This window comes from Carcharodon carcharias, chromosome 6, assembly GCF_017639515.1.
Source record: "Carcharodon carcharias isolate sCarCar2 chromosome 6, sCarCar2.pri, whole genome shotgun sequence".
Taxonomy (NCBI): Eukaryota; Metazoa; Chordata; class Chondrichthyes; order Lamniformes; family Lamnidae; genus Carcharodon; species Carcharodon carcharias.
The window spans coordinates 80,315,648-80,331,295 of record NC_054472.1 but is presented as its reverse complement, the minus strand read 5'-3'; the positions used below and the strand labels follow the sequence as shown (position 1 = coordinate 80,331,295).

Below are 15,648 nucleotides of genomic sequence, written 5' to 3'. Positions count from 1 at the left end.
AGTTCTGAACAGTGCCTTATGCCTTTTAAATTTGTACCCTAATCTCTCTTTTAATGCAAGTTTATTTGTCCCTTTTTTTAAAAAAGAAACATTTGTATTTATATAGCACCTTTCACAGCCATAGTGAAAGCCACACCTTTCATGTCAATTAAGTACTTCTGAAGTGCGGTAATTATTATGGTACTGGTAAATATGGCAGCCTATTTGTGCAAAGCAAGGTCCTCCAAACACCAATGAGATAGATAACAAGAAAATCTTTTTTTTATGGCATTTGTTAAAAGTTAAATGTTGGCAAGGAAATCTCCAGTGCTCTTCTGACGTTGGTGTTATAAGATCTTTTAAGTATGTCACAAAAAGCAAATGGGAGCCTTGACTTAACTATTCATCCAAAAGAGATGGCACCTCGAACCATGTAGCATTCTCTCAGCGCTGCACTGAAGTATCATATCAAATATTTGGCCTGAAATTTTTCGGAGTGGCAATCAGAGTCGGGTTGCTACTCCATTCCTAGTTTTTTTACCTGAATTTTTTTTTCCATCCTGTCATTCGACCTTCTGATTCAGACCAGGTGAGGTCCAGGCAGTGCAGCGCATCCCCAGGGCCTAGCACCGAGTGCAGCCCTGTTGGAGCAAGGATTTCATGCACCCCTTTTTCATGGCACTAGCTGCTGCAAACCAGGTAAGTTAAAGCCAAGTTTAAAGGTCCTTGACAGGCCAGGGAGAAGGTAAATATATAAGGTAAGTGATCAGGATATGGGGAGGGGGGATTTTGGGAGGGGGTCAGGTTGGGCCTCGTAGGATTGAGGGCATCGGTCAGGTTGGGCCAAGGCGGGGGTCGGGTCGGGTCAGGATTAGGGGGGAAAGTCATGTCGGGCCTTGGGGGGGATGTGGGTAAGAGTTGGGTCTGGTAGGGGGAGAGGGGTGAGAGTCGAGGCTGGCAGGAGGTGGGTAAAGAGTCCCCATGGGGATGGAGGGAATCCCACGGGGGTGGGAATTCCTATCAGGAGGGGGGTGTAATTCATTGGGGGTGGGGGGAGATCCCTGGGGCATTGGGGGGCTAGGGGGAGTCCTGTAGGGCGTCGGTGTGGGTGTGTGCAATAACTATCCAGAAGTTAGAAGTGGTTTTAATACTTTTCTGGGTAACTATTGGTGTAACCCTGTCCAAACCATCCGAAGTTTGTGATTTAAATCACATTTTCAGATGGTACCCAGTGCAAGGCACTGCCCAGGGGATGTTTGAACTTCTGGGCAATTGCAAACCTTACCTGTGAACTTCTGAGGGGGGCTTCCCCAATGCATCTTTGGGATATCCCCCCAATGCGATGCCCTGGAACTTAGAAGTAATGGCCCATTATACTGAAATAGGGCTTTATTAGGTGATTTCTTGACACAGATGAGAGTTCTGCCAGCCAGCTAAGGCTGACATCTTTTTTACTTTACAAGTAGTTTTGACAGTTTTTCACATTTTAGTCCTTAGATCTCATGATTGGTAATTCTGCATCAAAGTTCCATTTGACACATATCAGTCTACAAGTCGCTGTTGAGGATATTATGGAGGGACACTAAAGAACTTTGTATACCATTCATTTATCTGCCATTTTAAATGAGTTAAGATCTCCAATAAACTGATGGGCAAAGAAGTCAAATGAACAAATTAGCCTTTTGACACCTCATATCACTAATATTTGAGGGCTACTCACTTGGTTTCTTGCTCCCATAACAATTATTTTACACTTATCCACATTGAGTTCCATCTACCAGCCATTTACTCAGTTCCTAAATCCTTCTCTAACCAGGCTGCATAGCTATTTATTATTTGTTCTGTCTCCTGCATTGGTATCATCTGTTTACTATATCCTTAACCAAAGCAAAGAAAAATAATTATAAAAGAGTTCCAGTGTACTCTTAATGCATACCAATCTGTACTTACATTTCAATGGACCCATTTTCTACCTTGATTGCACCCTCCACTGGGTCGAGTCCTTGTTCAGACAGCTGTTTCAAGGCACTTAAAGCTGCCTGCGGAACCAAAAAGAAACCCTGGGTAAGCCTCACTGCACGCACAATTTTTGAAAATGTTTATGTCATGTTTTGTCCTCATTCAGAACCCAAAAGCTATAGATCATGGCTTCCCTCTAGAGACCTTCTGTCGCCATTTTACCACCCACCCACTTCCTAGCTCATCTCCAGAGGGTTAGAAACAGTCAGCCCAATCTGCCTAAACCTTATAATTAATACTTACCCTGAAATACTGCATAAGTAATTGTACTAAATATATTACTTAGGATTAAATAGGATATATAGCACAAAAACTGGCCATTCAGCCAACCAGTCCATGCCAGTGTTTATGCTCCACTTGAGTCCTTATATTGAAATTTTTGCAGCGATCAAGCAGTAGCATAGGCTGCACTGGTTAATTTATTATGCACCATGAATAAGGATCTAATTTATTAAAAGGAATGGGAGTCTTCAAACTCAAAGTGTTCATAATTTTAATTAAGTCAGTAATTTGCAAATACACATGAAAAATGTAAACATTTTAGGTCAACAGTTTGACTTACAGTTCATTCCAGAAAATGAGCTGTCTCCCAGCCTTGCATTCTCCATGTTATTTCGTGAGTGAACTTTAGCCACTCATGAAGTGGTTCATACCAAAGGGCAGTAACAAATACAATATTAGATATACAGTCAGGATTTTGTTTTGTACAAGAGATTGTAATAATGACGTATTTACATGTTTTAGAAACAGTCCCTAGAGAAAAAAAGCCAAGGGCTGTATCTTCCAGTTGGCGAGCGGGGGCAGGGCCCACTCGCCGATGCGTAAAGTGACGCGGGGTGATGTTGGGCGTGCGTCCCATTGTCACGGCGCGTCATTCAGATTTTCAGTTCGGCCGGCTACGCGCCTGCCCACCAGTCAATGACCTATTAAGGCCATTAACAAAGTAGTTGAAGTCATTAATGGACCTTCCTGTCCAATCTTAAGGTTGGCGGGCAGGCCGGAAGCCCTGGCGGGCTTCTGAAAAAGCATGAAACCTCATCCACGGGCGGGATGAGGTTTCATGAGGATTTAAAAATCTCATGTTATTTTAAAATAAAAGGTTATGGACATGTCCCAGGGACATGGCAGGGAAATTTTTTTCTCAGCTTTATCTAAAGTTTAAAATGTGAGTCAATCTCCGAGGCAGCACTTTGCCTCAAGGAGAGCTGTGCATTCTTCCGTGCGCATGTGCGATACAGCGCACTCCCAGCTCAGGGAATCTGCGCCCCCACCCTAGCCTGCACAGGGAGTGCATAGCACTTCCTGGCAGATGTCACCCTGGTAGGGCCATAACTGGCCCACCCATGTAAAAAGGCGGCGTACCCCCAACCAGGGTCACCAATCAGAAGCCCGCCCGCCCAAGCCCGACCCCACATGTCCCCCAAAAGGGGGGAAATTGTTGCCCCAAATGTTTTTTTTAATTCATTCATGGGATGTGGCCTTCACTGGCTGGGCCAGCATTTATTGCCCATCCCTAGTTGCCCTTGAGAAGGTGGCGGTGAGCTGCCTTCTTGAATCGCTGCAGTCCATTTGATGTAGGTACACCCACAGTGCTGTTAGGGAGGGAGTTCCTGGATTTTGACTCAGCAACAGTGAAGGAACAGCGATATATTTCCAAGTCAGGATGGTAGTAACTTGGAGGGGAACTTACAGGTGGTGGTGTTACCATCTATTTGCTCCCCTTCTCCTTCTAGGTGGTAGTGGTCATGGGTTTGGAAGGTGCTGCCTAAGGAGCCTTGGTGAATACCTGCAGTGTATCTTGTAGATGGTACACACTGCTGCCACTGTGCGTTGGTGGGGGAGGGAATGAATGTTTGTGGATGTGGTGCCAATCAATCAGAATGCTTTGTCCTGGATGGTGTCAAGTTTCTTGAGTGTTGTGGGAGCCTCACTCATCCAGGCAAGTGGGGAGTATTCCATCACACTCCTGACTTGCACCTTGTAGATGGTGGACAGGCTTTGGGGAGTCAGGAGGTGAGTTACAGGATTCCTAGCCTCTAACCCGCTCTTGTAGCCACAGTATTTATATGGCTAGTCCAGTTCAGTTTCTGGTCAATGGTAACTCCCAGGATGTTGATAGTGGGGGGATACAGGGATGGTAATGCCATTGAACGTCAAGGGGCAATGGTTAGATTCTCCCTTGTTGGAAATGGTCATTACCTGGAACTTGAGCGGCGCAAATATTACTTGCCACTTTTCAGCCCAAACCTGGATATTGTCCAGGTCTTGCTGCAATTGGACATGGACTGCTTCAGTTGCAAAGTAGAGATATGAAAAGGCAATTTACCAAATGGAGCTGATCCCCACTAGTACATTAACTCTCCCTTCATTGCATTTTGAACAATTCCAGTGTTTTTGCCTTTATTATTTTGTTCCTGGATTATTCCAAATATTAGGGCTGAATTTATCCAGAATTGCATGAAGTGCTGTGCAGGCGGTTAAAATGGAGACCCATCCGCTGATGAAAATGGCAGGTTTTCACGCCGTATCTTACTAAGCCTGCCTTATTATATATTCACTCCTGCAACACACGCTGTTTCCATGGTGGGTGGGCTCTCATTCACCCACCTGCCATCACACCACTGTTGCACCATGCTGGCCACCATCTCTAAAAGGCAGTCGCCAGCAAAGCGCTCATCGCCATTAGCTCACCATCGCTGCCTGGGAGATATGGCCAGCAAAGGCAAAAAGACTGCAGCCCCATGCTTCAACGGTGGGCCCCTCAAGCGACTGCTGGATGCCGGGCAGCTCGACGGGATGTGCTCAACCCCCGCTCTGGCCGCAGGATGGGTAGCAATGTCACTAACCCAGCTTGGGATGAGGTGGCAGTGGTGGTCAGCTCCAACGCCTTTCAGAAGAGGACTGCCACTCAGTGCCACAAAAGGATGAATGATCTCCTCCACTCTGCCAGGGTAAATCACTCTATTCATTACTCCCAACTCACACAACCCATCACACACCCACAGGGCCCTCACTCACTGCCAGTGCAAGGGACATCACCATTCACTCTCTCACACATACTGTCACTGTCCTCATCCCATCCATAGGACCACTCACCACCCACACAGGCCAGGCATGCTCATCATCTGGCCCGGGAGGCATCCTGATACACTCTCCCCATCTCTTTCCATGCAGGACAAACTGGCTCACAACAGGAGGGAAACCTCGCAGACAGGTGGGGGGATGCCAGAGATCAAAGTTCTCACAGAATTTGAAAACAGAGCCATCCGGCTGGCCAGCAATGACCGGGACCAGTCCTGTGCTGACAATGAGATTGGCACTGGTCTACCAAGTGAGGATCCAGCAGTGCAACATCCATTAGACAACCTTGCAATGAGTGATGTGTCCTCTTTCACAGGCCACTGCCATGCACTAATTATCTTCCCTTGCTTTCGCAGGCACATCTGGGAAGCAGCAGACAGAGTCCACAACCCAGGACCTCCAATCAAGCCCCGAAGAAATCTTCGTAGAGGAATCTGAAGGCACCCTCCCTGAAGTACCATCACAGCGCTCACCCACACCCTCCACCAGCGCAGAGACACACACCTTGGTGGGACCTAGCTTTAGAGTAGCTTCGGGACCACAATCTGGTGAGCACATCGCACTTTCTGATCCACAGCAGGCGGAGGCAGGGATTTCCCAGGTCCCTGGCACTCGGAGGATTGCCGGAGGCCAGAACGTTGCTGAGTCCGAGTCAGATGACGAGCCTCTGAACCGGTCATGGCACAGTTGCTGCAGCTGTAAAGGCAAGCTCGGGAACATCAGGAAGATATGTCCGCTGCACTCCTCAGATTGCAAGGGATGATGGAGAAGTCTGTCCATCTTCAAGCTGAGGTGATAGTGCCGGTGTTGCAACGCACTGAAGTCAATGCTGGCAGGATGGCAGCTGCCATGGAGACCATGGTCCAGGATGTCACTCCTTAACTCCTGTTAAGCGTGGGCTTACCTCCATCACTGATGCTGTAGTTGGCCCCCAACCGTATGTATGTGAGAGGGGTGCTGGGCAGCTCGATCTCATTCCAGCTACCCCTTCCACTCAAGGAGTCAGCTAGGGGCCCTTGAGAACACATAGGGAGGAGGATCACCTAATGCTTGCTCCGGGGTCATCCACCCAGGTGGCTCTGGGAGTGACTGGCCCATCTGACTCCCCTCTTCCTGCGACCTCCGAAGATCCAGCTTCACAGGCCGAGGAGGATGCCATTGCCACACAGCAGGACTCCAAAAGCAGGCTGGGGCCATCCAGAGGATGCCTGCCAAAGTCATCGCAGTCAGCAGGCTGCCTCCACCTCCACTGTGGATGTCCGGGGAGTACTAAGATGTAGCAGCAGGGTTAGGACAGTTAAGGAAAATTAGTTGCACAGCCTGGGCATGGGTTTTAATCACTTGTACATATTGTTCACTATTGTCAATAAACCCCCGAGAATGTCTCCCTGACCCTGGCTCCTTGTTCTGATGAGCAGTGTTCTGGTCACTCAGATGTGAAATCTTTCTGCACAAGATAAAAGGCAGGTGTCTCAGTCCAGGGCCTCTTCCAAGTGCTCCATGCAGCCTTCAGACCACAGTGATGATCCAGCCTCACACTCCCTGGAAACATTACTGAAGCCTGCACCTCGGCAGTGCTGGTCCTTGCTGCCAGAATGTAGTGGGCAGGCAGCACAGAGTTCTCTCATACTCTCTGTGTGCTCTCAGTACCTTTAAGGTGGGGCTGGCCCCCATTACACCAGTATCTGCGACCAGTGATGCTGTGCACCAGCTCCTGAAGTGCTGAGGTGCTGAAGGCGGACACAGCGTCAGATGCGTCACGGCTGCATCTCTGAGATGACCCTGATTATGGAGCACAAGAGGGATGCCTTCAGCCAGACAGAAGTCAGACATTCTCAGAGGCTATCTGAAGATCTATGGAGTGTCCTCACTGCATGTTGTCATCATCCTCCTGTAATCGAGCGACTATTAGGGCCTCCACTGCATCTCCGTGGCAGGAGCATTCACTCACAGGGTATTGGCACTGAGATAAGCCAGGCTGGAGTCAAACATTCACAATTGTGATGTGAGAATCTATGGGGACACCTCACTGCATGTCGTCATCACCCTCCACAAATCTGTCGGCTATAAGGGCCTCCTGAGTGCGACTGCCTCGTCTAGCCAATTGGAGAGCCCTATCCCCATCGTCGTTACCACCAAGTGCCCCCTCACCCTCATCCCCGTCAGCGTCGTCCTCATCGGAGGAGACATGCAGCTCCTCCATCCCCTCCTCAGCCAGCTCATCACCCCATTGCAGCGCCAGGTTGTAAAGGCGCAGCAGACGACAATAATGCGTGACACTCTCTGTGGACTATATTGCAGGGCTCCACCAGACAGGTCCAGGCACCGGAACCACATCTTCAGCATCCCAATGGTCTGCTTCACCAAGTTGTGAGCTGCTGCATGAGCCTCATTATAGCATCGCTCTGCTGCAGTCTGAGGCTACTGCAGGGCTGTCATCAGCCACGGCCTCTGGGAGTAGCCCTTGTCCCTGAGGAGCCAACCCTGCAGCCTCTGTAGACTCTGGAAGACTGCAGGGATCTGCAAGCAACTCAGGATGTAGGTGTCGTGCACACTTCCTGGAAGCCGGTCGCAAACCTGCAGGATGCATTTCTGGCGGTCACACCAGCTGCACATTCAGTGAATGGAAGCCCTCGCGGTTGATGAAGTTCACCATGTGTAGCGATGGAGACCTGAGCGCCACATGAGTGCAGTCAATCGCACCCTGCACCTGTGGGAATCCTGAGATCAGGGTTAATCCAATGGCCCTTGCATCCTGGCTGTCCCAGTCCCAGGCGAAATGCACAAAGTTGTGTGCCATGGAGAAGATGGCATCCGTGACCTCATGGATGTATTTGTGGGTAGCGGATTGTGAAATCCCACAGAGGTCACCTGTGGAGCCCTGTAAGGAACCACTGGCTTAGAAATTGAGCACTGCAGTCACTTTTACAGCCACTGGTAGTGGATGCCCTCCATGTCCCCTTGGTGCCAAGTCCTGCAGTAAGTGGCAGATGTGAGCCACTGGATCCCTAGACATGCGCAGTCATCGGCGACACTGGTTCTCAGTCATCTGCAGGAATGGCAGGCAGCATCTATGCACTGGGCGTCACTGGACGTCGACCAGCCATGGCTCACTGTCACTCCTGGGCAGTGTGTGCGGGAGCCCCGGCTGCCCCTTCTTCATGCGGCTGCTGTTCCTGCCTTTGCACAGTCAGGTGCTTCCGTCACCCTCTCTTCCATCTTCTACAGTCTCTGAAGGCCATCAGGCATACAGCTAGGTCACCAGGATCCATGATCCTGACATGGTCCTCCTGTACCATGGAAGAGAGAGACATGGTTATCATGGCTGTACTTAGCACCTTTCCTGACTGCTTAACGCTTCCCAGAGAGTGCTGGTCACCCCTCGGACAGCCAGAGATGAGTGCGCTACATGGCTGCTCTGTCAGCCTGCGACATGGGGGACACTGGTCCAAACCAGGATGCTGAGATTGCAAGAGGCTGTGGGCACCTCCAGCAGTGACTGCTACATGGCCAGCGTTGGCGAGGAGATTGTACAATGTGTGCAGTCCAACTGCTCTGTGGTCCAATAAATTGGTAGCGGACTCGAAGTCTGTGCTGGGGGCTGGGGGGTGGGGTGGGATGGGCGGGTGGGGTAAGGTTTGGAGCATTTGGTGGTCCTTTGGTACCTCCCTGATGCTTGCATGGACAAGCAGGCTAGGAGCCTGACCCCAATCATATCACTGTGGCTGTGCCTGATCTGTCTCAGTTGCAGAGGCATGATCAGATCTCTAATGCGTGGCCATTTCCCTCACTTACCCTGACCCCCCACCTTGATTGCATGAGTGCAGGATGCAGCACCAGGGCAGCACTTGACCCATCTCCCCCCACCAGCAGTCGCCACTGAGACTGGCCAGCACTTGCCCCCAGACACCCCCACCTCTCAGTGGTCTCCTGCGGGACCAGGCATCAGTTTCTCTGCTCCCCCAGCACCTCTGAGACCTGTAAACAACAGGCGAGCGGTGAAGAACGCTGCTGCTCACTCACCTCAGTTCCCCCCAAGTGAAGGCTGCCAAGTGCACGTCGCCTGCGTGCTGTTGTGAAACATGTGGACGTGCTTTCCTGCAGATGTGGATGGACAATACTGTGGGGTTCCAAGAGCCTGGCGGGATGGCCTTTTAATTATATACTAATGTATTACAATTAGCTCCCCCCTGACCGATGGTGGGAAACATGGCCCACCATTGGCGGGCTAAGCGGATGATCGCGATCTGCCTTCACGCTGTCATGAAGTGGGTCCCGCCATATTTTCCTGCACGCCACCTATCATGCCCACCGCCAGCGGAATTGGAAAATTCCGCCCATTGTCTTTGCGTATAGAAGTTATTTTCCTTGGTATTTTCAATATTAGCTTATATTTATTTCTATGTCTGTTGTTTTGTTCCATTTTTTGCCATACTTTGAAACAATCTGGTTTTATCCTGTTTATACGTTTAATCAGGCTGCATTTTTCTGTACTTTGATTTCTAAGTAATGCTACAGTTTAGGATATTGATTAATTGTAATTAGTATTACCATTTGAACGTATGATCTTATTTTTTTAAATATCTAAGTATTCCCTTTTATAGATTCAACCCCATATGTACAGTTTGGAACAGTATAGTTTCCAAAATTAAACAAGAAAGTAAGCAAAGCTATCCATCAGTTTGAGCAAATATTGTTTCAGGAGAATATGTGGCTAAATGTGCATGAACAGTAAATGTTTATAAAAAGTACTGCAAATAACATTTTTACTTTCTGTGTTCAATGTACAGTGGTTTGTTTCACAATTAAAAGAAATTAACATACATTATAAAAAGTCTAATAGATGACAAGAGAGGTAGCTTCCACATCCCCATTACTGCTAACCATCCAGACACTTCCAATCCAAACAGCTTGTACGTGTACACAGAATAAGGACAGAATAGGACTAAGATATCGAACAATCACTGTCAAGATTTATGAATGGAGAATGGCTACTTCAGAGAGGTAATAGAAAGCAGCCTGCACCTCCGGAATTGAGCCCAGCATGAATCAAAGTTTAAAAAAGTACTGCTTTGTTGTAGGAAACAAGAACAGGACCAGCTGTGCATCACTTTTATTATGACATTACATAGAATGACTTCATGATGCAGTGATATATTTGGATGCAAATTTTATTGTGTTTAACAAAAGTTATTTTAGTTATTCCAGTCTTGACATTGCGTGCCTTATGATACGATAGGTCAGATGGGAGGGAATTTCAGAGCAATCAATTCCATTATGCAAATACCAATTTTAAAATGCTTTCAATTGTTACAATTTTTTCAGAATCTGCAGCTAGTATGGCCAGTGAACATAGTCTAAGAAAGATTAGGCATAGGAATTTCTCTCCAAGTGGGGTGAATGCTCCATTGGTACTATGTGGCCCCAACATCCACCCTCAATAAGTAAAATGGCCTTGACCCTGGAAATGGGCTGCAGTCATGGATACAAGCAAGAATGTGTAGAATTCTACCCGTACCAAAGATAGTCCAGTACCTCTGTCCTGGGGAACAAGCCAGCCTTGAGCATCTTCATAGTTTGTGTAAAGGAATGAAACGGTTGTATCTAGCGCTCTTGATGAGTTTGGCACAGGACTGTATCTCTAGTCCGATATTTGTAATAAGTGGACTACCTTCAATGTTCAGGTTAAATAGCTCTTTCATTAAAATAAAAAAGAAGCTTTTCAAACTGCTCATCCATGCTTTTCCTCCTTTATGACAAAAATACCATGCGTATATATTTTTCCCCTTTTGTTCTTTAAATTTCCTTTTCCAATAAGTTATGTTCAAAAACAATAACTCAAAATAGGTGCAGCATACCTGCAAATACACTTTGTTGTCTACGCATATGCTATATTAACTTCACTAATAAATCCACAAGGGAATTCAGGAAAATTTTTGTTAACTGAAGAGTGGTTAGAATGTGGGACTCACTACCAGTTGAGGCGACGAGCATAGATGCATTGAAGGGGAAGGTAGATAAATATATGAGGGAGAAAAAAGTGGATGGTTATGGTAGATAAACATATGAGGGAGAAAGGAGTGGAAAGTTGTGGAGTTAGATGACGATGGTTGGGAGAAGGCTCGTGTGGAACATAAATGGGCTGAATGGCCTGTTTCTGTGCTGTAAATGCTTTATAACTATGTCAATAAGTCATAAACTGTTGGAAAGACTGCTCATAATAGTGTCCCTGAAAAATAATATCCCTGCTGTTGTGAATATCTAGTTCATAATTCAAATGTTTTAGAATATACATTTTAGCTTTAGAAATAGAAGTTGGAACTGTAGATAATGGAACTGTAGATAAATGGGGGCATCTGGTTGAGAAACTGGTGAACCTGAAAATGGGAAACTGGTAAAAACAGCTCTGATGTAAATGCAAATCAAACAAACATAAAGCAATTAGCAATCAAAAGATTGGGGCCGTGTTGACTTAAGAGTTTAGAGTTGATAGTGAAAAAACTGGAACAACAGTTGACCCATTTCTGGACCTTGTGGTAGAGCCAGGCTGTCTATTGTTGGCTCCATAAAATAAGCTAAAAGCTAGCAATTCTGGGAAAGAGGGTCTTAAAACTCTCCTTAGACACTGAAATTATTAATATGGTTTACCAGAATTAAGGAAAACTTTGGAATTAAAAGGTAGTTAAGTTATATTTATATTTTTACCTGGGGACAGGCCATGTACGTCACATTGCCATGTAGATAATGATTCAGGGTATAGCCTTGGTTGGAAGGCTCTTTTGATTGATTTATCTGTGTGCCTTTGCTGACAGAAGCAGGCAGTTCAGTTTGGATGTTGAACAAATATTTTGTGCTTGCCTCCACAGGAGAAGACATAAAACATAACAGAAATAGTAGGGAACTGTGGGTCCAATGAGAGTGGGGAATTTAAAGTAACTTATGTTAGTAAAGAAAAGCACTGAAAAAATTAATGGACTGAAAGCCGATAAATCCCCTAGACGTAATAGTCTAAATCCAAGGGTTCCACAAATGCTGGGTGTAGGGTTATGCACGGGTTATGATTTCCCTAAATCATTTCCCTAAATTCTGAAACAGTTCCAGTGAATTGGAAGGTAGCAAATGGAACACTGCTATTCAAGAAAGTGGGGAGGGGAGAGAAAATAGGGAATTATAGGCCATTTAGCCTGTCATCAGTCATTGGGAAAATGCTGGAAACCATTATTAAGGAAGTGGTAATAGGTCACAGAGAAAATTGAAGTACGATTAGGCATAGTCAACATGGTTTCTTGAAAGGGAAATCATACTTGACATAGCTATTAGAGTTTTTTGAGGATGTAATTAGCAGGGTAGATAAAGGGGAACCAGTGAATAAAGTATATTTAGATTTTCAGAAAGCTTTTGATAGTGCCTATCAAAGGTTGTTGCACAAGGCATGGGCTCAAGGGTTTAAAGTTAATATACTAACGTGGACAGAGTATTGGTTGAAGGACAGAAAAAAAAGTACAAATAAACAGGTTATTTTTGGGTTGGAAGGTACTTATGGGGTGCTGCAAGGATCAGTGCTGGGGCCCCAACTATTTTCAATTTGTATCAATGACTTATATGAAGGAACCGCATATAATGTATTCAAGTTTGCTGATAGCACAAAGCTAGGCTGGAAAGTAAGACGCAAAGAGTCTGCAAAGGTTATAGACAGGTTAAGTCTGTGGGCGAGAAGGTGGCAGATGGAGTATAATGTGGAAAAATGTGAAGTTATTCACTTCGGTAGGAAGGATAAAAAAATGAATGTTTTTAGATGTTGAGAGACTATTATATGTTGGTGTTCAGAGGGATTTGGGTATCCTTGTACAGAAAGCACAGGAAATTATCATGAAGGTACAGTAAGCAATTAGGAAGGTTGCCCTTTATTGCAAAGGGGTTGGAATGTAAGAATAGGGAAGTCTTGCTGCTATTGTATAAGGTTTTCGTGGGACCATACCTGGAGTACTGTGTGCAGTTTTGATCTCCATACCTTCAGATGAGTATACTGGCTTAGAAGAGATTCAACAAGGATTCACTGGATGTGATTTTTCAGATGAGAGGATTGTTTTCTGAGGAGACATTGAGTAGATTGGGCCTCTATTCTATGGAGTTTAGAAGAATGAAAGGTCATTGAAACATATAAGATGCTGAGAGGGCTCATTAGGGTAGATTCTGATAGGCTGTTTCCTCTGGCTGGAGAGTGTAGAACTAAGGGGCACAGTCTCAGGATAAGGGACAGCCATTTCTGACTGAGGTGAGGAGAAATTTTTTCACTCAGTGTTGTGAATATTTGGAATTCTCTACCTCTGAGGGTTGTGGATGTTCAGTTGTCTAATATATTCAAGGTTGGGATCAATAGATTTTTGGACTCTAAGGAAAACAAGGTACATGGAGATTAGGCAGGAAAGTTAAATTGAGGTACAGGGTCAGCCACGATCTTATTAAATGACAGAGCAGATTCGGGGATGCCATATGACCCATCCCTGCTCCTATTTCTTATGTTCTTACTCATCTTTTGACTTCCTAATTCTTTCACAATCTAAGATGACCTTTGTGTACCAATCAGCATTTTTACTTCTTCAGTGTTTTAAAATCTATTTCAGTTTATTAACCCTTTGACTGTTTCTTTGTAAAAGTCTTTACAACACCTTTATTTACGTCTCCTCTTTGTCCTGGTTAACTCCATGAAGTGACTTTCTTATCAGCATTATACCAATTCTGAAGATGGATTCACCTGACATGTTGATGGACCTAGGCCTGATTTTTACCTTTGGCGGGCGAGCCCAATCAGCGGGCCCAGGATCAGTCGGGAAATGGACCGCTGACTGTGATATACCCCCAGCCACGATTTCGCGTTGGCTGACCAATTAACGGTCAGCCAGCATGAAACGTGTGCTGAAATGCTCAGTGCTGCTGGGGTGGGGGTGGGAAGAGGGCAGGTGCTGTGAGAAAGCTCCCTGAAGGAGCTGCCTCAGGGAGCTGCAGACCTGAAAATGATCAAATAAAAGTTTTAAAAGCTGAAAAAAATGTCCATGCATCACAATCAATCACCTGAAAATATAGCTGATATTTATTTTTTTTTAATTTCATTATGGAAATTTCATCCCACCCTTGGTTGAGGTTTGATGAAAAATGCAAAGTTCGTCTGGCCAATTCGTCTGTCCACCAAACGTAAGATTGGATGGGCCACGAAAAATTGGAAACAATTGTGCCATTAATGGGCTTAATTGCCCTCTTAATTGTTGGCGGGCGCGCTTCCGACTTTTGCGCCCATGTGCCTGCCAAGCTAAAGATCATACAAGTGCACAATGACATCGGGACGCTCGCCCGATGTCTTCTCGCGCGATTTTACACCCAATTGAGTCGGGCGCACTCCCACCCGTGGGATGTAAAATTCTGCCCCTGATGTGTATTGCCAGCATTTACTACAGTAGATGAGAAGTTAGCAGATTGGAGAGACAGAAATGCAGCCAACAAATCATCAGGTAAATTATCAAGGAAACCCAGCTTTTCTTGCCAAATCAGTAACCACTACAAAAAGAGAACCAGGTAAAATTGATGCATGATACGTCTCTAAGTGATTTAAAAAAAATATAGAAAAATATCCATTTGTAAATAGAGCTTGTCCCTCTTTGGCAAAGTCTATTGTTAACATTTCCATTGGAATTTAGACTAGATACAACATAAAGGTATTAGATTAAATGTATTAATCTCAAATGAACAGGTAAAGCTAGTGAGCAAGTGAATAGTAATAGATGTCAGCTCTTTTAAGGTGTTTTAAAATACTGTATTTTTTGAATGTTTTCTTTTCAGATACATCAATAAAGTCATCAATTCCATTACACTTGTACTGTCCCTGTTTCTGCCAAACTTAAAAGCAAAGGCTTCTTTAAAGACGGCACAGGTTATAATATGGTGCCACAATCATCATCAACATTAATTCATGATGAGTCAGCAGAAGATGCTATTTGAGTGGGATAGGTCAAGAATGTCACTCTGCTTAGCTCTGAAGAAGAGTCATACGGACTTGAAATGTTAACCCTGTTTTTCTCGCTCCACAGATGCTGCCAGGCCTGCTGAGTTTTTCCAGCACTTTCTGTTTTTATTTCAGATTTTCAGCATCGACAGTGTTTTGTTTTTATCTCAGTCTCTCAGTAATAGTAAATAATTCTGCTAATAGGTTTGTGGGTGGGTGGCAGGGGGGCTAAAATTCCTCAGATGGCCTTTCCACCAGGCTCTTGCCACAAGATCTGGTCCCTGAGGGTGCTTCCTCCCCCCTCTGGCCTCTCCATCAACATCCCTCTCTGCCACACTCCAATCCTCACCTCCCTTCCCCACCCTGAGACCACCACACTTAACTGGTCCTAGACTCCTAAGACTTAGGGCGCAATTGTCCCAGATGTGCACTAAGTGCGGTAGCAGTTGGGAAAAAGGATGTTTTACCCGCTGGCCGCGATGGCAGGTTTTCATGTCATATCATCCCAATACCGCTTCATTAATCATGCATTCCTGGGAAACATGCTGTTTTGCTAGTGGACAGCCTCTGAT

General features: G+C 45.7%; 1 protein-coding gene across 2 annotated transcripts in view; it reads right to left on the bottom strand.

The window, feature by feature from the left end:
- stau2 (staufen double-stranded RNA binding protein 2) overlaps positions 1-15,648 on the bottom strand; it is a 536,959-nt gene that overhangs the window by 25,939 nt on the left and 495,372 nt on the right. For both annotated transcript variants that reach the window (XM_041189442.1, XM_041189443.1), the window contains one exon: positions 1,930-2,018. In XM_041189442.1, the coding sequence (XP_041045376.1) occupies positions 1,930-2,018 (89 nt within the window). The remainder of the gene's footprint in view (positions 1-1,929; positions 2,019-15,648) is intronic.